The sequence below is a fragment of the Neopsephotus bourkii genome, unplaced genomic scaffold (assembly GCF_033783945.1).
Source record: "Neopsephotus bourkii isolate Nb327-2 ecotype Australia unplaced genomic scaffold, CSIRO-AGI_Nbou_v1 NB_1749, whole genome shotgun sequence".
NCBI lineage: Eukaryota > Metazoa > Chordata > Aves > Psittaciformes > Psittacidae > Neopsephotus > Neopsephotus bourkii.
Genome location: NW_026902223.1, coordinates 956,268 through 983,395, shown reverse-complemented (window position 1 = coordinate 983,395; position 27,128 = coordinate 956,268). Strand labels below are relative to the sequence as shown.

At 56.0% G+C, this 27,128-nt stretch overlaps 1 protein-coding gene across 13 annotated transcripts in view; it reads right to left on the bottom strand.

Moving 5' to 3' along the window:
• Positions 1–26,921, bottom strand: part of BAIAP2 (BAR/IMD domain containing adaptor protein 2) — a 140,122-nt gene extending 113,201 nt beyond the window's left edge. For 12 of the 13 annotated variants that reach the window (XR_009729043.1, XM_061377294.1, XM_061377296.1 and 9 more), the window contains exons 1-6: positions 26,760–26,921; positions 18,711–18,786; positions 16,709–16,795; positions 7,501–7,562; positions 7,253–7,324; positions 6,784–6,921 (exon numbers count right to left, since the gene is read on the bottom strand). Coding sequence is in view for 12 of the 13 variants with exons in the window: in XM_061377294.1 (XP_061233278.1) it covers positions 6,784–6,921; positions 7,253–7,324; positions 7,501–7,562; positions 16,709–16,795; positions 18,711–18,786; positions 26,760–26,831 (507 nt within the window). In the remaining variant the exon portion in view is untranslated. Of the gene's footprint in view, positions 1–6,783; positions 6,922–7,252; positions 7,325–7,500; positions 7,563–10,378; positions 10,399–16,708; positions 16,796–18,710; positions 18,787–26,759 lie in introns of those variants that run through there. The other variant, XM_061377304.1, reaches the window with a different exon arrangement.
• Between the last annotated feature and the right edge of the window lie 207 nt (positions 26,922–27,128).

Sequence of the window (27,128 nt, the reverse complement as noted above, 5' to 3'; positions counted from 1 at the left end):
GGGGAAGCACTGCCTTTAACCAGCAAGCAGGGCTTTACCTGCAGGCTGGTGCCCATTGGGCTCAGTGCTGCTGCTCAGGTCTCCTTTCCCCCTGCTATGGGGGTGATCTGGATCCACCCTGCATTTTGAACCCCCAAACCCCCACATTTCTCAGCTTGGCACGACCTGACAAGCAGCGTAAGGAAGGTGCCTCCCTGCTGCTGTCTTCAGGCTCCGTGGCTCAGCAGCATCTCCAAGACCTCACCAACAAGCAGGTACCGCTCAAGCACTGCCTTTAAATTCAGACCGTGGTTTATGCTGTCTAACAACTACCTTCAAACACAGATCTTGTTTCAGCTAAATAAAAGCCCCACTTTAAAGGAGGAAATGAAACCCCATTTGTGTCCTGAGCACTTGAGGGGCAGGAGCCAGCCGGGGCTGTGCTCGCAGTGGTCACGGCCGTGCCAGAAGCCGGAGCACGTGCCAGAGCCACCCAACAGCTCCAGAAACCTTTTTCTGGGTTTCTAGGCTGGAGAAACCTCAAATAACTCCCCCGTGCCCCCCCGAACACAGCACTCCCAGTGCACCGGGAGCCGCTGACCTAATTAGCAATGTCAGTGTGCGGCAGCGCCGGGCAAGGGGCTTGGTTTAAGATGCAGGATCTGCTGCAGGCAGAGCCATGGCTCCTGCCTGGCCTGGGGAAGCTGCAATCCCAAGGCAGGAGCCTGGTCCCAGCACTCAGGGAGCCCCGGTGGTGGTGGCTCAGCCAGGGATGCGCTGATGGCTGGGGGTGATGAGCGATGCTGGAGCAAAGCTTGGCCATGCTGAGTCCCCCCATAGCCAGGCAACGTCCACGCTGAAAGCAGATCATGTTACCTAACGGGTCAGACAGTACATTAGGGACAAGGAAACATGAAAGAGGAAAGAAGATGCTGCCAAGTCCCCAGCTCAAGCAGCAGCTGTCGCCCCCAGCACAGAAAAGCCAGGGCACACAACGGCCCTGCTGCTTACAGTGACATCCTCTCACCACCACTCCAAAGCTGACAGCTAAAGGTGTGTGAGGACTGGAAAACAGCTGAGACATGTTCTTTTCAAGCACACTTGGCAATTGGCATAGTTAGTGCAGGTGAAACGGCAACATCATCCCTGAGCTTCAGTCAAGCCTTCAATAACCACCCTTCCTACTGGAAACAAATGAGTTCAAACTGTTCTATCCGAGGCAGGAATGTGCAAACGAGTCAGGAACAGGAGCCAAGGGCACTGTCAATCACCATGAACGCAACTGTGGAAATGGTCCTTACATGTATTTACCAACCATGAGATGCCTGTCACAGCCAGTGATGCAGGCTGAGGGAAGGACCAGCCACAGGGACAAGAGGGGAGCAGCAGCAGGGAGCAAAGCCACCTTCCAGGGGTCACCAGCCAGCAAAGCAATGGGTTTTGAGACCAGAAAGGCAGTAACACAGGATCACACGGTGGGAGATGCAGAGCAGGAAGGGGACCGTGCCTCTGTAGCAGCCCCAAACACAGCTCTGGTTCCCCGGAGGGACAAAGGAAAAAGGGGAAGGGAGAGGACTGTGGGCTGTGCTGGACCATTGTGGCAGGCTGGGATAGCTGCAAGGAGTAAACACCAAGAGAAGGGAGGATTTATTTAAGGAGCTACAAGGGAGAATAACTGGAAAGTCCTGGGATAAAATAAGAAAGAAGTTAGGCTGATTAACAGAGGGAGAGCATCTAAGCTGTTGAGTAGTCTCTCCAGGAAAAACAGCTGAAACTCTATCACAGCATAGAGCCAAAGTGAGGAAGACACAAAGCGGGGGGGATCCTCAGCTCCAGGGGCTCCTGGGGAAGGATGCAGCTTCTCCCTATTCCCAGAATTCACTCCTTGCATGGAAGCTGGTGGACCCCGGAGCAGCCTCAGGGGAGATGCCATTCCCTCCTTGCTCCCTCCAGCCTCCCTCATCACCCCAGTGTGTTACAGATGGAGAGGGAAGTTGGTCAGTTTGTTTAGCTGGACACAGTGATATCCAGTGATGGATTCAAGCCCTGGGGTATCAGTGGCTCTTCCCAGCAGAGCACAGCTGGGAAGGAGACCAAACCGCCATAGTAGTAAGGCAAATAAAGCACCAGACCCAACCGACATCTCCAGACAGGGGGAGGTCTTTCAGTGCCAGCACCGTGGTACCCACCAGCCTGGGCTGCCCCGGCTCCATCACCCTGCAGCCAAGCCCCTCCCCGGGATGCTGCGGATGCTGCTGCACTGATGGGTATCAGAGGTGAAACCAGACTCAGAGCAGCTCCCAGGGAGCACTGCCCTGCTCCAAAGATGCCAGCCTGCCTTTGCTCCCCTGGGAAGGGCTGTCTCCCCTCATTACGCTGCCTGTCTCACACATCTGCTCATCAGGGCATCAGCCCGAGCCTTCCTGCACCGTTCCTGCAAAATGCCATCCACGCACACATGTGATATTACATAAAACAGAGCAAAACAGCAGGCAAGCGCTCTCCCAGCCGCTCTGCGGGGGTTTCAGGATCAGCTGCTTAAACTGTTCCTCAATCCAGGGACACCCTCATCAGCGATGCACAAGGCTGGGTACCAGAATGCTCCTCAGACATGGCCCTGACCTGCACAGGGACCCACAGACGAGCTTCAAGAAGAGGCATTTGAGGCACTTCAGTCCAGGTATGTTTAAGATTTGCCCTCCCTGCAACCCTCACTGCATTTGCTGGGTCTGGACACACATCCTAATGTAGAGCTACCTGGAGCCACCGAGCTTTTACATAGTTCTCCCCTATTTAACTTTCACATAAGCCCTCATAACCTGGTTTGTGCAAACTCCTTATCAGTTAGAGCTGCTTGACCTCTACCTAAAATTATTTCTCCTGATGGGAATCTCAAACGAGGTTTCAATTACAAAAGCCTATAACCCCCCCCCCCCCAAGTTATTTGGCACAGGGGTATTTAATGCTTAAAACACTCTCATAGGAATAGGTGTGGACAAAGACAAACCCAGCAGGAGCTGAGCTCAGTGTCCACAACCCATGCCCCAGGTTGTGCAGGGCTGGGGAGAAGAGGGAGCTCCCTCTGCCCCCCCAGAGTTACCAATGCAGCTCCTCAACCGGCATGGATGTGCCAAAAACCCTTTTGCCCGGGTCAGGCACAGCCTGTCACCACAAACAGCCACCTCCAGCTTTGCTCTTTAGGATGAATTACAGCAGCTTCGTCTCAGGCTGATGGAGAAATCCAATTGTTCATAGAGCTAATATGATTTTAACCAACGTAACTTCATTGTTGAGCTGCTGATTCAATCAAGGTCCTAAACCCATCGTGACCTTGATTTCACAGCTTGATCACAAGCAGCGTTCAATGAAATTACAGCAGTTTAGCTTCCTTGGTGATTGTTTCACCTGAATATTGTTTTTACTCTTCTCCATAAAGGACATGAAGTGAATGGCATTAGTTTATTCTCCCAGTTCCCAACACAGGTCAAAAAACCCCTCAGTAACTACATAACTAGATGAGACACTGGAGGCAGTTCGGTGCCTCAGCTTTCATTCCTCGTGCTTAACAAAAGCTCAGGACTGATTCATAAGGAACAAAAAGCCCAGCTTTATTGTGACATTCAGCACTAACAACCCACAACCACAGCATCTCTTTTGACCATGACAGACAAAGCTTTGGAGATGGAAAATCACTCCTGCAGCCTAATTGCACTCTGAGCTGCTTTCAAGCTACGTGAGCTGTCTTTACAGCAAACCACAAGGTGTTTTACATCCCCAACCATTTTAATCCCATCCTCACCTATTAAACTCCACAAAACGAGCACAAGAGACAGTGGCGAGATGATGCCAGACCTGCAGACAAACCTGGATCAGCTCTCACCATGCAACAAGTGACTGATGCAGCTCAAGAGATGCCTCCTGCAAGCGTCCATGAGCATCAGGTTGCTGCCTGATCCCAAGCAGACCTCAACCCCTGTGTTCCCAAAGCCACTGCCCACCAGCCACAAGAGCATCAGTTATGTGCAGCAGTTATTTCTGCTTTACCAAGAGGGATAATCTAAACTGAGGAGTCACAGGTGAGAGGTTTGGGCTGATTTGCTGGGTTTTCTGATCACTCTAGCAGAGCATGGAGACAAACCACAGTGGTACCCGGCTCCGGTGAGGGCTGTCCTCTGCCCCCCAGCAAACCAGAGCCGGAACAAACCTCTCACCTCAGCAGTGAGGGGATGTTACAGAAACCACATCCTGGAGCTCTGGGCAGCTCTGCCTCTCCCACCACGCTCATCTCACAGGCGATGACAAGATGCGGTCACTGAACAAGTGGTGAGAAGGCAGAAAGGAGCAGCTCTGCTTCCTGCACCATTAAATACAGAGAGGGATGATGACAGAGCATCAGACTCCCGGCTGCCGCCTGCTACAGGAGCTTAAGTGGATGAGTCTCCAAAGCAGAGTAAGATGTTATTGCCTCCTGCAAGATGATGACTGATGCAGCTACCAGGACGCTTCCATCCACAGCAGCTTCCCCCATTACGACACAAGTCATCTGCAACAGCCCATTAGGAGAGCTGCATCCCGTTGCTGCTCATCAGTCTGTGGTCCCCAGGCACCAGCCTGATGAAGTCTTCAGCTTCCTGCAAGCATCACCAGGTGCCTCCAGCAGCCTGCTTGGAGGCTGCAGGGCCAGCTAAGCAAACTGAGCCCCAGGAGAAAGGATTCTGTGGGGCAAAGCCCCTCCAGGTGTCCCGGTTCACTAAGCCTGGTTTCACTAAGCCTCGCAATGAGGCTCCCGAGGTAGCTCCAGGCTGGACCCATCCTTGCAGCAATACCCTACTCTGACACCCTGGTAAAGGTAACAACAGCATCAAGGGTGGCCCCAAGTCACCTCTTTTCCTGTTGAAAGGGAATACCAGCACTGCAGCAGCAGCAAAGAGAGGGAAAACTGCTCCCTTAGCTGAATTCAGCAATTTAACTTCGTGTTTTGATCTAGGTTGGGAAAAAAAAGCAGCGAGCAGTTGAGCAGTCTCATAGCTCTTTAAGCTCAAAAGCCATCATAATGCTTTTTGAGAGATAAGCGCTTCCTAAATACTTACTGCTGAAAGATTAAGAGAATGAAAGCCTGATCCTGTTTCCCTGCCCAAAGCTCCTGTGCTAACAGGCCTACCCCATCCCCACCGCATCCCAGTGGGAGGATCAAGCCACCGCTCCTCTCCCACCGTATAAAGCCCATCACTGGGATGGATTTTCTCCTCCTCCGACTCCGGGTGTGGGTTGGGGATCCCGGCACTGCAGCAGCCCGGGGGGGGGTGGCAGGAGAGGGGTGGCTCTGGCAGCGGCTCTGCTCTGTTGGCCCTACCAGCAGCTTTCACAGTTTGGGGATGAGGAGGGTCTGATCCCCGCGCTCCCCACGCTGCGCCTCGCAGGGCTTCCCCTGCTCAGCAGGGACCCAGAGCAAGGGCTGCTGGAGATGCTGCTGCTCAGGAGCGGTTGGAGCTGCCCAGCACCAACCTGTGCACACCAGCACCTCCTGCCCAGTGCAGCCCAGTGCATCACCGGTGCTGTGAACAACCACGAGCTCCACGCCATGCACGGTGCCTCACCACGGGAGCTGCACACCGGGGCGGGTGGCGGTGGCTGCGTTGTTCTCCAGTGCTCGCTCTGATTCACGCTACCAAGACAATGATTCCCCAAGTTCTAGTGCAGTTAATGCCACTTCCCCAGCACAGCCTTTGTGGTAGCTATCTGCTGATGGCTTTAAATGCCACCCCGTGCACAGCCCCCAAAGTGCCACCGACATTTAGAGCCCCTTCAGCAGGCACGGATCACTGACACGTTCCCAGCCTGTGGCAGCCAATGTAACAGGTCCTGGTCCCAGCACAGTGCATGCTCTCATGCCTCAGACAGGGGTAGGGATTTCTGCCTTCAGGGTTCATCGTCCCCTTTCCAAGGTCCTGTTCATGCTGCAATCATTCAGTGGCTTTGACTCCACCAGCAGCAGCCGTGCTTTCAGACAGAGCGGGTTTGCACGTAGGTGCATCCATTATTTAAGGTTCCCATATTCCACACGAAGCTCGAACTAAAGGTTGGAGACCTCAGAATACAAACTCCTGCTGTGAACACATCAGTAACCTGAGTGCTGCAGTGCCTTGGCACTGCTGCTCCTGGCTCCGGCACCAGCCAGGGATGTGCCCTTGGATGCTCTCCATCAATATCCCGACCCCAACTCCATCCATGCAGGAAATCCCAACACCCAATCTCCGAAACACACCCACCCTGCAGCACAGCCACCCAGGCACGTGCCACGAGGGATCCTTGTCCCGCACAGCCACAACCTGATCAGCCACCGGTGCACGTGGTCGGTGCGGGAGCCCACACCGTGATCACACCGTGGTGATTCACTGCGGCCGCCCCGGCACACGCTGAAGCAAACGCCACCCAGAGGAAGGTGGATCTGGCACAGCAGGAACTGGTGATCTTGTGGGGTTCATTCACTAAAGAGCACCGGATCCAGCAGGTTCATCACCACCGCATCACCCAGCACAACATCTGCCGTCAGCCTCCCCCTGCTCCGTCCTCCCCAAGGGCAGCCACGAGACCAACGTGCTCCATCACGGGCTGCCACCTCCTCCCTATCCACACCTCCCACATCCCACCACACTCCTAATGCTGCTGCCCCCGCTCCTCTGGAGAGAACAGTGAGCCTGCATCTGAATGCCTGTAAGAACCTGGCCACCTCTAGCGTGTGGTACCCAGCACCCACTGCCCAGCTCAAGGATGCTCGTGTTCCTCCCGTGTCCCCAGTCCTACCTGCAGCTCCTTGTCCGAGTACTTCTGGGGGTTTTTGCTGCCTTGGCTCTTCTTCCGAAGCTTCTTCAGCTCTGCCTGGCACTTGTCCAGTGAGTCCCCTTTGCTCCTTTGCTCTGTCTGGTATTTTTTCAGCGCAGCCTGGATGGGACAGGAGAAAGCTCTGAGCAGCTGAAGCCAAACCTCAGCCGCAGCTCCTGCTGCCAAGGGGTGGCAGAAGCAAGCAGGACCCCCCCAGCCTTTGGGAGAAGCAGGTTCCCCATGGCCCGGACAGCAAACAGGGACTTGAACAGTCTGACATGGAGGGAAATGCTGTTCCGTGCGTGGTGATGTGTGTGGTTAGAGACCACCAGCAACCAGGGACATGAGCAATGTCTGGGCACAACCATCCTTGGGTGGGGAGCTGGGCAGCAGGAAGGGGAGACACGGAGATGCCCAAGCCAATGCCAGGCTACGCAAGCCCATAACTCACACTCAGGTAGCGGGAGTCCAGCTCCACCTTCTGCTCCAGCTGCGTCAGGAGCTCGTTGTGGAAGGACTTGAGCTGCAGGCAGAAAGAGAAGACACGGTTCCTTGGGGAGGGCTGACAAACCCTGCCCGGGGAGCACCGGGCACGCAGGGGAGCGGGTGTCACCAGGGCAAGAAGTGAAACCCGTTTGGCCTGGCTGCAGCACCAGCAGAGCCCATGGCCATGAGGAAACCCTGGCCACCCCGACTCACCATCTCCTCCAGCTGGTTCTGGATCTGCCGGTGGACCTCTGCCATCTGGAAGAGCACATCTCCTGCAAAGACAAGATGCAGGGAGGGGGGGTTGAGGCACCAAGCTCTAGGGGACACCCCTGGGATGGGGCAGATGGAGGGGACTGCGGATGAAGCCATGGGTGCTCCTGGAGTACCCCCAGTGCCCATCTTTGGGGAGCTGCAGGTGAGATATTCATCTGAGACACTTTCACACACACACAGACCTTGTGTAGCATGAAGGGAAACATGGACAAGCAGCAGTGGGACCCCAGCACCCAGGGGTGCCCATGACCCATTGTCCCATTGGCCACCCCAGCTTCGGTCACCTTTACCCAAGCCAGCCCTTAGATGTGACCGAGGAGCCAGAGACAACGATTCCAAGACAGGACCCTCATCTAGACCTGACTGTCCGGCTATAGAAAGGATCAACAGGGACAAGAGATGCTGCACTGACAACAGATGGGAACTTAAACAGCACCCTTAGAGAAGGGAGCTGCGCCTGCTGCTCCCTGGCTGTGCTCACAGCCCCAGGCCACGCATGGAGCACCCACATCCCTCGCCCTGAGCAGCTGATGGGCAGCGCTGGGACCCGCTCCAGGTCACGGGGCACGGAGCTGCAAACAGAACTCTGTTGGTATTTGCCTCAAAGCCACCGGCCCTGCTCGACCTCGGGGCGTAGCCGTGCGGGGAGGGCAGAGCCGAGGCCCAGCCCCACAAAGAGCCGAGGGATCCCGGCTCTGCCTCGCCTCTTCCTTCCATTCTGCTGGTCCAGCGCGGCAGCGATGCACGCACAGCCCCAGTGCGCTCTTCCGGGGAGGAAGGGCAGGGTCCAGCCTCAGCCAAAACCCCGTGGCTGGAGCCAGGCACACGCAGGAGCTGCGGGAATGGAGCCAGCGCTGCTGCACGGCTGAAGGCACCATCCCCAGCCCACAGCGAGCTATGGGGAAGAGCCGAGCTCCCTCAGCTCTAAGTGCCCTGGTGGATGCTCCCATCCCAGCCTGTGTGGAGCTGGCTGTGAACTGAAAGCCATGAGCTGTGTCTGAGCCGCTCCTGTCTCAGCACCCGCTGCAAAGGAGCCACTGGGACCCTCAGTCAGCCCAAAACCAGATGGTGGACACTGGGCAAGGTCGCTCCATCCCTGGCACACACTGGCCATGCATCACCCTAGTGTCAACACCCCCGGCTGATCAGGAACAACCTGGCCCGATGTTTCTTTGCTCTTGCGACTGGAGCAGCTCGTACTTTGCACCGTGCATCATGTGTCAAAACCTTCTGCAAACATTAAAACCTGATCCCTTTTTGTCCTTGGCAGGCACCAGTCCCCTCTGATGCAGTCACAGAACCGGTTGTGGCACTGGCAGGAGCTCAGCCAGCGCTGACTCTCACCATGGCCACCCTGTGCCCAGCAATGCACAAAGACACAAGGCAGAAGCTCTTCCCTGTGAGGGTGCTGAGGCGCTGGCACAGGGTGCCCAGAGAAGCTGTGGCTGCCCCATCCCTGGCAGTGCTCAAGGCCAGGTTGGACACAGGGGCTTGGAGCAAGCTGCTCCAGTGGAAGGGGTCCCTGCCCATGGCTGGATGAGCTTTAAGGCCCCTTCAACCCAAACCATTCCCTGGCTCCCCAAAGCAAGAGGTGCCCAGGCACGGCCGCAGCTCTGCTCCCTCACCAGCAGCACAGAGCCGCAGACCTGCTGTGACTGCTGCCGGCGCTGCTGAAGCGGAGGCTGTGGTGAGGATCTGCACACACCGGGATAGGGGGGCCGGGCTGGGGGTCACCACCGCCGCACCGCCAGGAAGCCGCTCTCCGGTGGGGCTGCGACGGCTCAATGATGGGAAGTGCCCGAATTCCCCCTGCAAGGAGGCGGTGACGCAACGCCGGCGCTTGGCTGAGATTCCGGTTTCAAGTCTATCAAGGCAAGGGTGGCTGGGTTGTTATTCCCCAGGCTCACACCACCCCCTCTCCCTTTCGCTTCCCGTTTGGCCGGAGTGGAAACCCCAGCTGGGAAAGCCGGTGCAGAGCTGGATGAGAGGATTCTGAGCTCTCAACCCACCGGGGAGCAGGGACCAGGGTGCTCAGCAGTGACCGACCTATCCCAGACCCAGCCTCCTGCACCAGAGCAGGGCTCTGCCCCCACCGCATTCCTCACCCAGGGAATTCAGCTGTTCCCAGCAGCCAGGGAGGTGCGTGGTGTGTCAACAGATACTCATCTTTGTTTAGACTTTCTCCTCCATCACCACCCCCGTGGCTCTTATCACGGTGAGCACGGGGCATTTCAGCCCCACATCAAAGCCAGCAGCGGTGCGGAGCTTTCCCCCCCCAACCCAGCACCACGAACTGCTCCCTGTCCCAGGCTGGGCGAGGGGATGCTGCCGTGCCCCCCGCAGCTGGTTTGCTCTACCATCATCACCGGAGAGCAGCTCCAGGTGAGCGCGGCACTGCAGCCGGCGGGATGGATGGATGGATGGATGGATGGATGGATGGATGGATGGATGGATGGATACCTGCCTGCGAGCACAGGAGCCTCTCCGGGCTGAGAGAGCCAGCCGGCTCCATCGGGATCGCCCCCGGCTCCCCGTGCTCTGCCCATGTGGAGCCGCAGGATTGGAGCTAAGTGCCCCAAACCGTAGCTGTGGTGCTGTGTGAATTCACACCTCCGACACCCCCATGCCCCACAGCACTGCAGAGAAGCTACAGACGTTGTCAGACATTGACGTTTCACCCCAAAACCTCTGTGACTAACCCAGCGTGCAGCAGGGCACAAGTTAAACTGTGACTAACAGATAGCACAGGAGCTGGAGGCTTAAATCCAACCCCAGCTCAGAGGAGGATCTGTGGCATCACGGTGACAGCAGGTACCGTGTGGTGTTGGCAGAGCTTGATGGCAGGGCCAGGACCACGGCGCACACCCCCGCAGCAGCAGCACAGTCACCCACACCATGGGCACTCTGCATCACCCACCAGTGGTATTTGTAAGTTAAACATAGTGATTACACACTGCAGCAGAGCAGAGAACAGAGCAAAGGCTTGGGTCACAGTGTGCGTTGTACACGGGGTGTGAGCCCCGTACCAGCCTCACAGCCAAAATGCACATCCTATAGGTCAAGAAACCCAAGGTTAACGTCTCACCTAAGCCCAGAGGCAAAAGTAAGGATGAGGAAGGGTGGACACCAGAGCCAGGGTTTCACCTGCCCTTACCCGGCTCACACATCTTCCCCACAGGCTGCCAAGCACACAGGGAAGGAGGAGCTGCTATTTACGTCTGACTCACAGTATCGCCCTGGGAGAACTGTAGGGGCTATTGTGGGCCCTTCCCTACCACACCCAGGCACGGGCAAACAGGTTGTTCCACATCCCTCCCATCGCTATTGGCACCACGCAGGAGCCAGCTGCCCCTCCAGAAGGCAGAGCAGCAGGAACCCATCTCACCGGGTTTTGCTTTGACTTCTCAGAGCCTCAAGATTCCCCCCCCACTCTCGATCTAGATAGCAGCTATTTTGAATAGAAACACCAAACAGTGCACCAGCAGAGCCAAACTGCTCTGAGCCGGAACATGCTGATGCTTGCACAGGGCTGAAGCAGCCCAGCCTGTCCTGCAAGGGCAGTGGAACCGGTGGCCAGGGGACCAACTCCCTGGCAAAGCCACCAGCACCGGTGATGCTTACACAAGCAAAACAGCACCACAGCCTCCCCGGCACTGCTCCTTGCTCCTGCGAGGTGAGGGATGCAGCACCACCAGCACTGCTCACCATCAGATCGCTTGCTTTGGACATTCAGATCCCAAGCACAGAGCATGAAACAAGGAGCCCAGGGGCTCAGCTCCTCCACTATTTCACATTGTGCTGGGCTTTGTTTCTAAGGGAGGCCAGGAAAGGCGATGGTGCTGTCAAGGAAGGAACCAAGCTCCAGAAAAGGAGTATTAGCTCCTTAATGAGAAAAACCAACAGACGGTAACAGGGCAAATTGTTTGAGCTCCTGCAGCTCAAGAGGGAAAAAAATTAATCTGCTTTTCAATGGCTGGTTAAATGCTGTGAGCTGAACCCTTTGATGCTGAGCAACCGCTTGAACCCGGGGAGGGATGTGCCAGCACGTTCCCAGGGCAGGCAGAGCACTGGGTGCTTGGAGAAGGGGACAGGAGCACCCTGCACCAGTCACCGCTCTGACACAGGCACCCAGTGCCCTCCTCCCAGACCTTGCCGGGCAGGAGAGCTCCATTGGTGTGGGGGAAGAGCACCAACCTTGTGCATGTAAATAAAGCACCTCTCCAGGGTGAGCCCTGAACACAGCAGAGCTCTGCTCTCAGCCGGCAGTTACCAGTTCCCCTTTCAGCACCCCGCACACCCAGTTTCCCACCTCCCATTTTCCACCAGCAGCAAGTGGGGCCGTTCACCCCGGTCACAGCTCGGGCCCATCCACACCGCTGCCTCCCCATCCTGCACACAGACAGGCAGGAGCTGCTCCCACGTCACATCACATCACGTGCTGCAGACCTGATCAAGCCAGATTCAAGGCTTCTGCAACCTTCTTCCCACACATTAAAGCACCTCAGTCCCAGCACGTGCCATGGACAAGCCCTCCAGCCACGGGGAGCAGCACTCCCCATCCCAGCACCTCATCCCAACAAGGCGGCTCTGAACACACCAGTGCTGGCACTGGGGGCCGATCCATGCGTGTGCAGTGGGAAGGAGCCGAGTGTGGGGAAACAAGCAGCTTCTCCCCGCTGATTCATTCGCTTCCTCTTCAGAAGGGTTTCACTCAGCGCAGCCCCAGAGGATGGTACCGGTTTGCTGATAGGGTATCAGCATCTCATCAGCACTACCGCGGTGTGCGCTGCTCACAGCCCCTGTGTTCATTATGTCCTTATTGAGAGACAAGGCAAAGAAAGAAGCAGGCGGCTTCCCAAGGCACCCTGACTGGGGCACGTTCAGAGTCACATTCCCAGTAATTGGCTCCCTCGGGCTGAGCAGTTGCCACTGACACCTTTAGCAGGGACAGATCAGAGACCTGGGTGACCTGCGGTTCCCTGCGGCTCCCGACAGCCACCCCTGGATGTGAACAGCCCCTGCACCCGGATCAGGATGTACAGACCACAGGATTAATGAGCACAGGAGGGCACAACTGCACAGAGCTCATCCTCACCAGCCTGGAGCCACCCGGCTCAGACCCATGGGAACCGATCCACCTGCACAGCAGCAGCCCCATGAGGGGAAGCAAACACCTCCAGGGCCCAGGGCTGGCCACACAACAAGCTGTGCCCCTTCCTAACCCCTGCCAAGCTCACAGCATTGCTGATGGATGGCAGAAACCAGCCCTGGGACACACACATAGCCACTCCTCCCTCCCAAGAGCATCCTGCAGGAGCTTGTCCCGGGCACGCAGCCGGGAGGCATCCCTGGAAGATGCCACCACTGGAGGTGAAACCCAACCGTTACCCACAGCTGCTACCCGGCAGGAACTCCAGCCAGGCAACATGCTCCTCGCAGATGCTCCTTTCACAACCCTCCACCATTGCTTTCCCAAGCACAGGCTGGTGAGAACAAGCCCACTGCTATGGCAGTCTGCTTGTAATCAGATGTGGAGGCAGTGAGAAGGCAACACAGGCAGCAGCTTTTAAGAGGCTTTTCCCTTGTGTTTGTGCACGCTCAGCAAGCCCATTCTATGCTCTACAGCAGCATCATGGACAGGACCAGGCTCTGTGCCCAGCTCCAGCCACAGACCCCCCTTCTGTGCCCAGCGTGACCAGTGCAAACAGCTCTACCCCGCATCCCTTTTTGATGCGCATCAGTGGTTTCAAAGCTGTATGGAGATGGTTTAAAACCCCTTGAAGCCCAGCATCCTTCACTGACAAAACAGCTCCAGGACCACAAAGGTTCCACTGGTCCCAGTTTTATTGTGCAAATCATGTGTCAGAAGAGAGCCAGGATCTACCAGAGCCTCATTACAGTTCAACAATGGTTGACTAATGACTGCACGTCCTGCCCTTTCACAGCACCGAGCCTTAGTCAGAGCAGCCTGCACTGACTCCCAGGGACCTCAGAGGAAACCAGTGGCTGAGCAAAATCCACCTCCAGCCCTGACGGAGCTCCCTATGGGTGCTGCTGAGCCCCAGCACCCCGGTGCCTCCGGCTCCGCTCCCAGGCACGTGCTTCCCTGGAGGAGAAACCCCCTTGCCGTGACTTTGCCATGGCCCAGTTTTCAAGTGGGACAAAAGGAACAACCTTCGTGAGCAGCAGCCAAGGGACCCAAGCAGGAGCCAGACACCGGCCAAAGTCACCCCAGCAGCTACGCACGTGGAACTGGAGCTCCTTGGGAGCATCTGCAAACCAGTATGCCCAGATCAATGGAGCAACCCCTCACTGATCACAGTGCTCATGCTCCTCACTCCAGCCTCCCCAGAGTCACTGCAGCAGCTACCCAAGAGCAGCATAAGGAGCCTCCCTCCATGAGGAACTGTGAGCATGGCTCTGTCCTCCACGTGCCAGAACCTGGTCAGCATCCTCAGAGCAGAACAGGAACTACACAGAGAAACTGTCTCAGGGCGAGCTTCTGTGTGTGGCCATGGCAGCTACACCCATCAGAGCATCCCTTTAGTTAGAAACCAAGAGCTTGAGCATCCCAAACCTCAGCAGTGGGGTTCAGACAGAGGCACGACCCCACCAGACGCTTGCACCCAAAACTCAAGCTGCAGAGCCGATTACAGCTCAAGAGCTTTATTATTGCTGGGTTTTCCATGACCACCCGGGATTATCCTGTCTACACATGGAAAATCTGATGGAGAATGCACAAAATGTGAAGCTCTGAGCAGGGAGCTGAGCCTGGAGCCAGGGTCAGCGCTTTCAGCAAGATAAATGCACCAGAGCAATATGGTTTTAAAGAAGCCAGCATGAAGCAGAACAAGCCACCCTGGGTCGCCGTGCTGGAGAGCTGGCACGGCAGCACCCAGCCAGGGACGGGCAGTTCTCCAGCACCCAGCTTGAAGAGCAATCCATTGGAGTCACAAGTATGACTGGAGAGATGATGGCAGGAAAACACGGCTGGGTTGGAGCACCCAGGGAGCCACAGCAGCTCTCCCTGCATAGGGAAGCCTCCTCAGGGGGCTGCAAACCCTCCTGGAGCTCCTGGTCCTTGGCTGTGCTGGGACACCCAGGGGGTGCAGAGCCCCCGTGGCCACCCCAGCACAGGCAGCATCACTGCAGCACAGGGAGGGAAAAGGTGTGGCTGCTTAAAACCACATTTTACACATGTGATCTGCAGCGTTTTTAATGCCTTTTGACACCTCCTGCCCCAGAAATGACATCAGAAAAGCACCCACATTCACAAAAGAAAGGGTTATGGAGGGAAACTAACATCTCAGATTCTTTTCCATGGAGGCTGGAAACAGAGCTTATCTGTGGTCCCAACCAGAGCATCCCAGGGCCCTTGGAGCAGCTTTCCCTGCCACAGAGGAAACCACCACCACAGGGAGAGAACAGCAAGGGCACAGCATCAATGCAAATGGCAACCCTTTGCTGCTGCCTGTCATAGGGGATGAAATAACCCAGAGCCCAGCGCTCCTTTCCGGCGCTATCAGCAATCCCAGCGCAGGCACCGATAAGGTAAAGGTGTTCCCAGGAAGAGCGGTACCTTTGGCGAGCAGAGCCCTGACCTCAGCCGTTTCCCAGCCCCTGTTTACCCAGGCCAGGAGGGGGCTGCTCCCTGGTTATCAGCTGCACGAAACCACAGCCGGGAATCTTATCTCCACTTTCCTCTGCAGGGAGCAGCTGCCACAGTAAATACCAGCAGGACCAACAGAGCGAGAGGGCCGAGGAGCAGGCGCTCATCGCGGCTCTGAGCTGAGCAGGAGCTGCCAGGATCCCCCTTTGGATGCGCTCACACAGGAGTGGGAACACTTAAACCAACCCCAGAATACCCAAGCCACACAACAAATGCACATCAGGAGACTGAGGGGGAGCACTAAGGATGGCTGCTGCCAAGCCACCATCCTCAGGTGGGGAACCAGGACCACCAGAACACACCAAAGCCAGGTTTTAAGTGAGAGCAAAGCCTGGAGCTGCTCTGAAGGGGAGGCAGGTTTGGGGTCTCCATGGCTGAGCCACCTCTGACAAGGTTTTCCAAGCTTTGACATCCAGAAGGACATTGCTGCTGCCTCTTTCACCCCAAAGAGGTGGATGAGAAGCCCTTGGCAAGGTCTGTGCAGCCCTGACGATCTCGGTCTCTGCCTGCATTGCACACAAGGCTCTTGGTTTATTTATTAAACAGAAGCAGATTGCTATAGGCAGCTCTAATCCGAGCGCTAGAATCGGTTTCCATAGACACTTACTGCTTCCCTATCACAAGCCAGGCGCAGGCAGCGAGCTGTGGCGGGGGGAAGCAGTGCCTGACACGGAGCACAGCACGGGGAAACCGAACCCTGGCTCCTGCAAGGGGCTGCTCATTGCTCCATCAGAGTCAGTTCAGCTCCACCTCTGTTAAGTGATTGACTCAGAGCTCACCATGAGCAGTTTGCAGCTCCTAGGACAGCAACCAAGGGAGCCAGCCCTGCAGGAGGGACTGGGAGGAGGAACTGACCTGGGGCTGCAAAGGCAACAAGACCAAAACCCATCTGAGCCCCACAGAGCCTTAGAAAACACCGCAGCATCCCTGGGAGGAGCTGGGAGAGGAGCCACCTCGATCCATGTCCACACAGCAGAACAGCAGCGAGGGGGAGAACACAGGAGACACATCTGAGCAATGGGAAGACTGGGAAAGCATCTCCCAAAGGACTTACCAGAGGAGGAAAGGGAAAGGAGGCACCGAGCATCGCAGCTCGTGATGTCTGTCGCAACTGGGATCAACTGGGCAAAGACCAGGACACCGACCTGCCCGGTCCCCTGTGCCACCCCACAGCAGGAGCTGGTGCTTTCCTCTCCCTTGCAAAGCAAGACAAACGCCAGCAAAGCCGCTCTCTGCAAACGCTTCCTCTTTGCAAACACCACAAGCTGACAGTGCCCCAAAATCCTGCACTAAGAATAGCAGGCTTTTTTTGTTTTAAGCTACATTAAATACAGAGACGCTTTTACCATTCACATGAGGCACGATCAGCTCCGCACTGAGCTCGCTATCCCCTTCAACAGCAAAAATCTGGTCCCATCCCTGTGCTCGGAGCCTGCTCTGACTGTGGCTCCGTTTAGCAGTAAATTGGTGACTTACCCAGTTCTTTAGATCCTTGGCTTTCACTGGCCAACTCTCCCATCTTAACCAGAGCATCAAAGTATCCTTTTGCTGCATATGTCATACCTAAAAGCATCAAAAAATGCAGGTTATATTCTCCTTAATGGCTATTACAGCTTCTGTGACACCAAACAGATGCTAGACACTAAAACAGACATTACTTCAAAGGGCTTACCCCATAGGGAGGGACTACATCACAAGAGAAATGAGTGGAGAAAGAAGAAAGCTGGAGCAGCAAGTTTACAGGGCTCTATGGGGGGGAAGGTAGGTGCAGGCTCTGGGTGGTTTTCATTCCACTGTAACCATCAACCTGCTTAATGCCGCTCAGAACAAAATCACTGTGCAATAATTGAATATCACAGACTTTTCATTATAGTTCAGTCTTGTTTGTTGACATTCCAGCTCCACTCTCCGCTTTAATCAGATAAGCAGGGGGTTTCCTCTAATCACCAGAACACGCTGTACAGCTTGAGCTCAATGCCGTCAAATGAGGTGCTGAAGCCTCTTCCAGTGTGATTTACCCATTAAGACGCTTCCTTCAGATGCCCCCACAAGCTCGGAGATCCAAAGTAATGGATGAGCAAAGACAATCTTGGAAATTACAGGAAGAGCTTGAGCTTCAAAGCGCACTCACAGCACGGATGCGAGGGGAACAAAACAAGGGATGGCTCTGGTTACCCACAGCACGCTGCAGCTAGCACCTGCCCGAGCTCGGCTGGGATAACGCAGCGCTCCATCGATGGACCCCAGCACCCGGGTCATGAATAGCTGCATTATCAGTGCAACATTTCAGGACACATAAAAACCATGGTCCTGAGTGCAACAACTCCCCTTCAGCCCCTGCCTGCACACCCAGCAGGCAGGAGCACACCCAAACCAGACCTGCTGCGTCAGCATCATTAACAGAGCTGGGCAATGCTGCTGCTGCAAGGGTGCATTAAGTGCCCCATCCCTGGGGATCAGAGTCCACAGCCTCTGAGCAGTGGACCGGGATGGACGGGCCCTTCCCACGTTACGGCCAGTTGATCCATTAAAACCAATGCTGGGAACTGGCAAGAAAGCAGCGTGCAGGGGAGTGCCTGTAATCTGGGACCAGCGGGAGGGCTGCTTCTGAAGAGGATTCTGACCGTAACATCCAGGAGCCTCATTTGACTTGTGGGAATCAAAACCTGCTCCAGGCACAGAGCAGGAAGGCACCGATCCTTCCCAAAGCTCCTATTGCAAACATGAGACATCAAAATACTTCTTTCCACTGGCTCCAGATGATGACAGCCTCGTCCCTAAGGGGTATTTGCACTGAGCCAATTAAAACTAAAATCCAGGATCCAAGAGCAGTGCAGCTCCGAGATGAGCAGTGCATCCCCAAAAGCAAGCAGCTGTCCCTGTGTCAAACAAAACCTGCTTTAAACCTCCCTAAAACCAAGCTGAGGAGGGCCCAGGCACTATACCAAGTCATTTTAAGTCAAATGAGTCCAATTTTGGTTTTCATCAATTCATATTTTACTTTTGAGTATTTCAATCTACACCTCCCCAGTGACTCCCAATAGGACTCTGTATTCGTAATCAAGAGCTCCCACCAATACTCTTAGGCTTTTCTCCCTTCTTTTCCAATGCATTTGCCTGGGCAATTTGAACATTCCAATAACACATCTTTAAACAGAACTTAAAATCTTAATTCTAAGTATTTAAAGTAACATTTAAAGATAATCTGGTTGGAGATGTATTTGTTACCCAGTCTTCACTCGACATTTTATCACTTGAATCCTTTCCACATCCGTGGCACCACAGCACATTCATGTCCTGCACATCCTAACAATGTGAGCTTTGTATTGAGGACCAAGAGCCACCTCCCCAGCTTCCTCCTCTCACTCCTGCTGAGAGCAAAGAACATCCCAAGGGAGTTTTCCAGCTTCCCTCCCTTCCAGCCTTGCAGCCCCCAGCATTCCAGCAATAAACACAGCAGCAGCACAGTTTCACTTACTTGCTAAGGCTTTTTCATAGGTCTTCCCCATAGAAATGAAATTCCTGAGGCTGGGATTGAACTGCTCCATAATTGTCTAAAGGAAAAAGAAGAACATCATGAGGGATTCTGGAGACGAGCAGGAGGCAGCCAGAGCAGCTCCCCTGGGGCTGCCACACTGACCTCCATGCTGCAGCAAACCCTCCCAGAGCCCTTGCAGCAACTCAACCCAAGGTTATCGATATCCAAGAGGATGTTGGTTCACACCAAGAAGCCTGAATACACCCATGTACTGCAAATAATCACCGACTGGTTTGGCTTGGAAGGGACCTTAAAGCTCATCCAGTTCCAACCCCCTGCTATGGGCAGGGACAGCTTGCACTAGAGCAGCTTGCTCAAAGCCTCATCCAACCCAGTGTTGTACAAAATAATGCACAAAAGCAATGGACCTAGAGGCTGGAAGGGCAAATGTGCTTCTCATTCAGGGTAAGTCAGAAGTGCAGGTTCAGGGCAGTGCAGAAGTGGCCTGAAGCTAAAGCAAACACCATGATAAGAGCTGCTGAGCGCAGCCAGGACGTCAGCTGAACACAATGACCCATGCTGCCGCTTCGAGCCATGCCCTTTGCCAGGGTGATTGGAGGCACCTTCACCCCTCACCAAGGGCAAACACTCCACAATGCTCTTCCCCCCCACTGCAGCTCCAGAAGGTGCCATTGGCACTATCCGGATGCAGCAGTCAGGGAAGATGCCCCAGGTATCCTCCCTTCATCCCACAGCTCAACTGAGGAAGGCCAAGGTTGTGTTTTGAAAGCCACAAGGTAGAGGGTGAATAAGGTGGTGGCTCTGCAGTGCCCCAGCATAAGATGCCTTTTGCAGGTGCCTCACTGTAAGAGACAAATGAATGCCCCAAACCAGCAAATTATGGTTATAGTTATGGTTATATTTGCCATATCTGGTCAGTGGCTGGTTGAGACAGCAGGTAACAGCCCTCAGACCAACCATGATGTTGACCTGAGTTCTGGAGATGATGCATGGTGATGTCCTGCTCCTGGAATGGCCTTGGGGAGCAGCAGCAGCTTGGTCTGTTGTGGACAAGAAGGGGCTGAAATAACCCCCAAGGAGCTGAGCTCAGCACAAAGCCGCCACCATCCCCAGCGAGCTGGTGCCAGCCACGGCTGAAGCCACATGCAAGGAATGACACCTCGGTCTCGAGGCACTCGGTGTCACTTCCCACCTGCAGATAAAGGCATAAACGAGGGTGCTGGTGCACAGCAGCAGCAGTCTGACAGCTTCTCCTCCCTCGCTTTAAGGTCCTTATGGAGACACGGGGGGAAGGAATAATCGGCTCACGAAGAAGAACGGCTCTTTTTGTGCTTGGCAGGGCAGCTCCCGACCCTCCCTGGCCAGAGCCATTCAATCCCAGCACGGCACCGATAGCATCTCTCAAACCAGACACCAATTCCCAGGTGAGCTCTGGGACAGACAACAGAAACCTCCATTCTATTGCTGAGAGTCCAAGCTCCGGACCAAGCCTGGCTGCAGTGGAGCAGCCCCGCTCCCTGCCCCTTGCCAAGGGGACCGCCAGGAAACAAAGTTTGATGCCTAAATATCCCCACGCACCCAAGCAGGGGTGCACCTTGGGAAGCAAGGCCTCGGTACCCCCCCACGCCACGCTGCTGGCAGCATCCCATCTCGGGAAGGGGAGGGAAGACGAGAGACAGACACTTAGAGCAAATAAGCTGATTAAGCATCTGTCACTCCTTCTGAAGCCGGCCAAACACTATAAAGCTCATTTTCTGCCTGAGGCATTTTTATCCCGAGTTCCTGCTGCCTGCCCTTTGGAGACTGTGACAGTTCAATTTTCCTCCCTTGGGTGCCTGTGTGCAGGGCTCAGGCAGCGCCTTCCCCGCTCAAACCAGCCATTTTCTCGTTCCTACAAGCAGGAATGTGTGTAGAGCGCAGCTCAGAGACCAGCGCCGAGGTGGGGAGCATCACCGAGCTGCTGGTGTTTGTTAGCGGGAGAAATCCCTTCAACCCTCCGAGGAGCAATGGGCTCCAATGCCCTGAAAGCGGCCATCCCGCAGCTCTTGGTGCTTTCAGGTCCATCCCACAGCAGCACACCCTGCGCTGCAAAGGGCCCAAGATGGTTGCAGGGATGTGACAGGAAAGCATGAGGCTAATGAGAAGCTTTGCTGCTAATTGGGACTGCAGGTCAAGCAACACGGTGCATGTGGAAGCTGCTTTGGGGCAGCCCAGAGCAGCTCGGTGAACACGCTCAGCTCAGCAGCAGAAAATGAACCTGTAGCAACAAGCCACGCAGCGAGCTGCCTGCCCTCACTGGAGAAGACAATTGCACAGGAGGTAATTCACACTGATGAGGATTGCTCCATCCTTCCCATGTCACCTTTAACCCCGGTCAAAAGTCTACCACAGAGCGGCTGGAGGGATGGGATCGCTGCCCATGGTGGGGACACAGACACATCCCCAGTGCCCATGGTGGGGATGGGGACATGGACATGCCCGTGGTACCCACGGCAGGGACAGGACACGGACACATCCCCTCCACCAGCAGAGCCATGGCTACAGCCTGCACCATGCTCAAGCTGAGCCTCAGCACTGCGAGGCTGGGTAACGTTTATGCTGCAGGAATATTGGCAGGATTTCTGTGGGGAAGCGATTTTCAAGCAGTTTGCTGGGTTAAGTGCAGTCAGTGTTTATGTATCTGTATGTACACATGTAGGTATCAAGTCATTTCTGCAGCAGTGCTGATATAAACACATCTCCCCAAAGCATGAAGCTTAGTGAATAAATGATGGGGTAGGAGCTGCAGCCCAAGCTTCGTCCGCAGAGCAGGAGCCCTGAGGAGCATCACTGGAATGGGTTCAGAGAAAACCCCTTCCAAGTTCAGAGCATCCTCCTCAAACTGGAGGGAACCAAAGCACGACTTGGCTCCAGCACCGCTCAGGGCAGGACCCTGCTCCCCACCACCCAACACCAGCCCTTTTAATCACAGAATCAGAGCGGTGTGGGCAGGGACACGTTCCACTAGAGCAGGCTGCTCCAAGCCCCATCCAACCTGCCTTAAAGTGATAAAGAAAGAAGGGGTCCTGCTGCTCGGCTGAGGCAGGGGGAGGCAACTCACTGCTGCCCAGACACCATGGACAAAACCTTCAGAGGAAGTTTGCTGAAAGTGAATGTTTTGAAGACATCATTTGGGGCCTCCAACACAAACAGCGCAGCAGGACGAGGGCACTGCAAAGGGCTCTTCACTGCACAGACAAAAATAGAGCTTTTCAAGCCTTCTGCTCACTCCCAGGGTGGGAAGGGAAGGTGACTCCAGACCCGATGCACCCTCCCATCCCCTCCAGGTGAGAGGCTGAAAAGCCACCAGCTGCTAAGGAGGAACAGTGAAAAATAACCATCTTTATGTCCAGAATACGCATCACAAGCATCGCTTCACCCACAGCAAAGCACCATTGCTGCTCCTGCAGTGATGCCGTCGCACGGCCAACGGATGCACCATGGGCAGGGCAGCGGCGCTGGGGGGGGGATGCAGCAGAGCTCCCCATAAGCCAGGGAGGTGAGGCCAGGTTTGCAGCCAGCGCAGCAAAGCTGCTGTGCAGCAGAACACGGGGAACGGCAGCGAACCCCGTCCTCCCTCCGATCCTGCTCCATCAGCACCACCCACCAGTTGTTTGCCTTCCACGCGCCGCCTGGGCAGAGTTTAATAAAACAGAGGCAAAAAAACAAACCCCAACCCTGGCAGCTAAAGGTTGAAAGAGCTTTTGCTTTGTTCCAGTGCACTGAATGCCCCGTAACACCATGCAGCTCCCCGGGCCTGGCACGGCTTTAGTCAGCTGCCAGAAATGAAACTAATGCAAAGCACAAGGTCCTGATGAATGAGGGGGGGGAAAGAAGGAACAGAAAACAAGGTCCCCCCCTCTCCCCTCCGAGCACGCTCCAGGCTACAGCAAGGATCTAGCGGCCGCTCTGAGGCTGTAACAGGCAGCCCATTGGTAAAAGTTTAAGCCAGCCCAGAGCAGAAGCTGGAAACGGAGCTGGTTCAGGTTGTGTCAGGTTTCTGCTGCGTAGGAAGGACCCAGGGAAAGGACAGACACCTCCTGCAGGGCTTTCAGAAGGATTTAAAAGCAGGTTCTCCCCAGGTCCATCCCTGCAGCCTCCCATGGAGCTCCTAAAACCCAGTACAGAGCAAAGCAAACACCAGGCTCCCCTCTGCTCTGCTGGGGAGAGGCTGTGGGCTCTGCACCACTGCATGGCTGCACCAGGCTGCCAGCGATGTGCACGCTGCCCTGGTTATGGTGCCTTAAGTAGAGCCAGGCCTCGTGCCCAGCCTCTGCCCCACACAGGAGCACGGCAAAGGGATGGACAAGCAGGGATTGAGGGGAGGAGGCTCCTGGATTTGTCCAAGGGATGAACATCACCGCTAACACCACAGCGTGTGCCATGCCCTGGGCTCCAGCCATCCCAGTCTCACTGGGGATGTCCCAGACACCTCAGTGAACACAAGTGTTGGACTCTCAGCTAAAACCCAGCTTCAGCGTTCTCCCAGTGCCATTGTTGATGCCCCTGTGCAGCAGCAAGGTTTGGTGGCTCCTTGCAGGACTGATGTTGCAGTGGCACGGGTGGCCTGGGCTCAGCCTGGCACCCATGGGTGACAGCAGGACGTTACATGACCATGACAAGTGCCATCAGAAGGGCAGCACTGTGGGACTCTGCACTACCCCACAGCCACGCTGCAAAAGCAGCTCAGCCCTAAGGAAGGCTGGTTCCTAAATGGGCCAGCCCTGCTCTGGGAACACCTTCCTTATTTCTGTATTAATATTTAATGGGCAAACCCAGCGCAGCGCTGCCTCCATCCGCTCCTCCTGCCCCCTGCTCTCAGAGCACAGCTTTAAGAGCCAAGTTTCTGCTGGGAGGGAGGGAGGGAGCGGAGCCTCGCTGGCTGCTGGGCTCAATTGCTCTCAGCACACAGACCCCGCAGCTCCGCCACCGGGAGCATCCCCATCCATCCAACATTCCCAGGACCTTGGTGCTTTAACACAGAACAGCAGCATCCCATAACCCCACTGAGCTGCTGACCCCTGCCCTGCCGCATCCCTCCCTTGCCCAGCACTCCCAAAGCTCAACCCAAGCCTACAGGAATGGCTGAGCCACATCCCCCAGCAAGGGCTCGCACAAGGTCCAGCCCCAAAGCCAGGCGGCACAACCACGGTTCAGCACAATCCGCACTGGAAAGGAGCTCAGGAGCAAGGGAGTTGGGGAAAACCCCCAAGGTCCCCATGGAAATGCATTCAGTTTCTATGCACTGTTGTGTCTGAGGGTGAAGGGCTGGCCTGCACCGTGCAACATGAGCAGCACAGGAGTGAAACCTTAGCCACGAGCAGGCTCAACACAGCACCAAAGGTGAAGCACCAGGAGCAGCATCGCTCACCGGCAGGAGCTGGGAGCATGGGAAGCCATCCGGGGTACCTTCAGCTTTATTCCACTCCTCAATCCACAGGCTTCAACAACCTGTAGGTGCAGCAGAGCCCAGAAACCACTCTCCCAAACTGAAACACCCAGAGGGATGGAGCAGCCCCTCGTCACCCCCAAAGCGCATTGAATTCAGGGGTGGCTCCAGGGGCCAGCTCCTTCCTCCCATCGCAGCAGGTCCCTCCGCTGCCAATGCACCAAACCCCACAACTTTCCTTCTCATTCACTTAAGCAAGAATCTCCCCCCTTTCCCTCTGGACTGGAGATAACGAAGCAAGAGGCTGTTATGTGGGCAATAACATTTATTACAGCCCATGTGCAGCAAATGAGTGTATCAGGAATTCTGCCTGCATTTGTGCAAGACAATTAGGCCTCGAGTTTGGGGTGGTTTTAAGCAAACACCTCTTCAAAGGCAGAGCTATTCACACACCAGTGCAAAACCATCTTCCATAGGAAGGAACGGCTTCAGAATGAAACGGAGGTGAGCATGGAAACGGCAATAATCTAATCTGTCGTAAGTGAGATGGATTTGTCTTCAGGGGAAGGAAGGATTGCCAGCACGTACAGCATCCTGTGCAAGGGATGAGCAGGGATGGGAGCAGCCCGGCTTGGCCGCGTTGCTGCCCGTCCACCCAGCTGCCTGCCCCTGCCCACAGCAGAACCACTACAACCGGGTCCCCGGGAGTGAATCAGCGGCAGGGAGGGTGGGATTACGTTGGCAGAAGGTGCCAGCAGCCTCCGTCTCCCTCTGCAATCACTACACATGTGTGGGCAGCTGCGTGTAGTGGCAGCATCGGCGAGGGGGAGGCTGACAGCTCCTCCACCAGCTCATTAGCACCGTCACTCCGAGGGCGAGCGCTGCTGCTGGAAAGCCATTACAATGGGCTTCCTGAGCAGAACGCCCTGGGAAAGCCTGTGCAGGAACGGGTGCCTGCCATGGGGCTGCCTCCTCCTGCTCCAGACCTCGCACCGAATGGCTCAGCCCCCCCGGAGCCCTGGCCCCATGACAGCGGTGGTGGTGGGAAGCAAAGCGTGGGGCAGTCGCTCCCCTGTGCCTTGGGGCTGGTGGCTGTGAGGAGGCAACGGCCAAACCACCCCTTCCTCGGGGCTGTTGCCTCCTGACCACAGCGGACAGAAAAACACGGGACAAACCCCAAAGTACTTGGGCAATGGGGATGTAAAGCACTGAGGGTGGTTTTGGAGACCTCAAAGCTCGAGGGAGTCACCGAGCCTCCAGCCCTCACACCGGGCTCCAGGAGGTTGTAGAAGTGCCCAAAGAACCAGCAAACACTGGGTTCCTGCACGCACCCCCTGCCACACAACCCCAGAGGCCAAGAGAAGCACTGGTGAAACGGCTCCTCATCCCCTACAGGAACCAGTCAGGACCTCCAGCTCCCATAGCAGATGCTGGGTTAAACCACATGGGCCTCCAGCGCATCCTCACTCCCTGCACCCTGACTGCTCCCATTAAAACACTGAGAAATTAAAGGGACCTTTGGACTCCTCTTTGTCCATCTTTGACTCCTGGAGCCATGAGGCCCCGTGCACCCTCTGCTCTGCGGTCAGACCAGCCAGCACTGCCGCTTGCTCTGGCCATGGGTGCTCTGCCCCATCCCTTGACCTGCTGCTCCCATGGTGAATGAATCTGATGGTCAGAGGCAAGAGAAAAGCCTGGCCACCATTCCCCCTTCAGCCTCAGCTCCTGGGGGAAATGAGCTTCATTTAAACACCGTCCTTGTGATGGCACAAACCGCCCCGCACGCTGCTGACAGGGCTGCACCCAGGGAAATTGTGACCTGCTCCACAAACCTGTTATTAGCACAGTTCTTCGAGGACAACACACCTCAAACACTGAGTCACCAGCTGAAACCGTTCCCAGCAACTGTCCCCAGACCAACCAGCGCTCAGCCTGGGATGAGCTCCAGCAGCTCTCGCCCTCTGTCCCCGCAGCCACAAGGCTCCATTCAGACCTGCTCTACACCCAGAGCACCCACGGTTTTGGGTGCCATTAGCTCTGCCTATGGCTGCTCTGCCACATGACCCCCAGACCAAGACTTCAGAACTTTACTACTTTGGTATTGCTTGTACTAAATTCCTCTATATGATGCTTTTGTCCTACTTAATGCTCCCAGGTAACTCCATCCCACCACTTAAAAGCAGGAAATCATGCAAGCCTTCCAGTTTAACAAATGACATCCTGCATTACACGTTAGGCTAGAAAGGTTTTATTAGCGCCGGTCACAGGAGCCAGCGGAGCAGAAACCACTTCCCTCACAGGGAGAATTAAAGCACGTATTTTGTGTTTTAACGACACCGGGCGCAAAGCAGGAAGAGAAAAGCCGAGATTTCCCAAACTCCGGCTATGGCCGGGACACGGGGAAGGCTCCGACCGCTCCGCCCCGGGCTGCGCCCGGCTCCCCTGGGCAGGGGGTTTGGGGCGGCGGTGGGATGAATTCACCGGGATAACGCCAGTGCCCCCCGGGGGTCCCCTCATCCCGACCCCCCCCCCCCGCAGCCGCTCCCACCCCGACGGCGGCTCCTCGGGGAGCGAGCAGGAGCCCCGAGGGCTGCGCTCACCTTGTAGACATTCTCGGTGAGGCGGTGAACCTCCTCGGAGCGGGACATGCCGGCCGGGCCGGGCAGCACCATGGGCGGCGGCGGCGGCGGGCGAGGAGGAGCGGAGCGAGCGGCGGAGCGGGAGCGGCACCGAGCGCCCTCCGCGACGCCTTTTATCAGCTCCCGGCGGCCGCCACCGCCCCGCCCCGTCGGGAGGAGCCACCCCGAGCCGGGCCGGGCTCCGCGGTGAGGGGCGGGAGGGGGGCAGCGGGATGGGCGAGCTCCTGTGGCCGTCCTGATGTGCCCCTTCCCGCGCACCATTTGCTCTCTCTACCCCATTCCCCATCTCCCTATTCCTATAGCTCCCTACACTGTAGTCCCCATCCCATT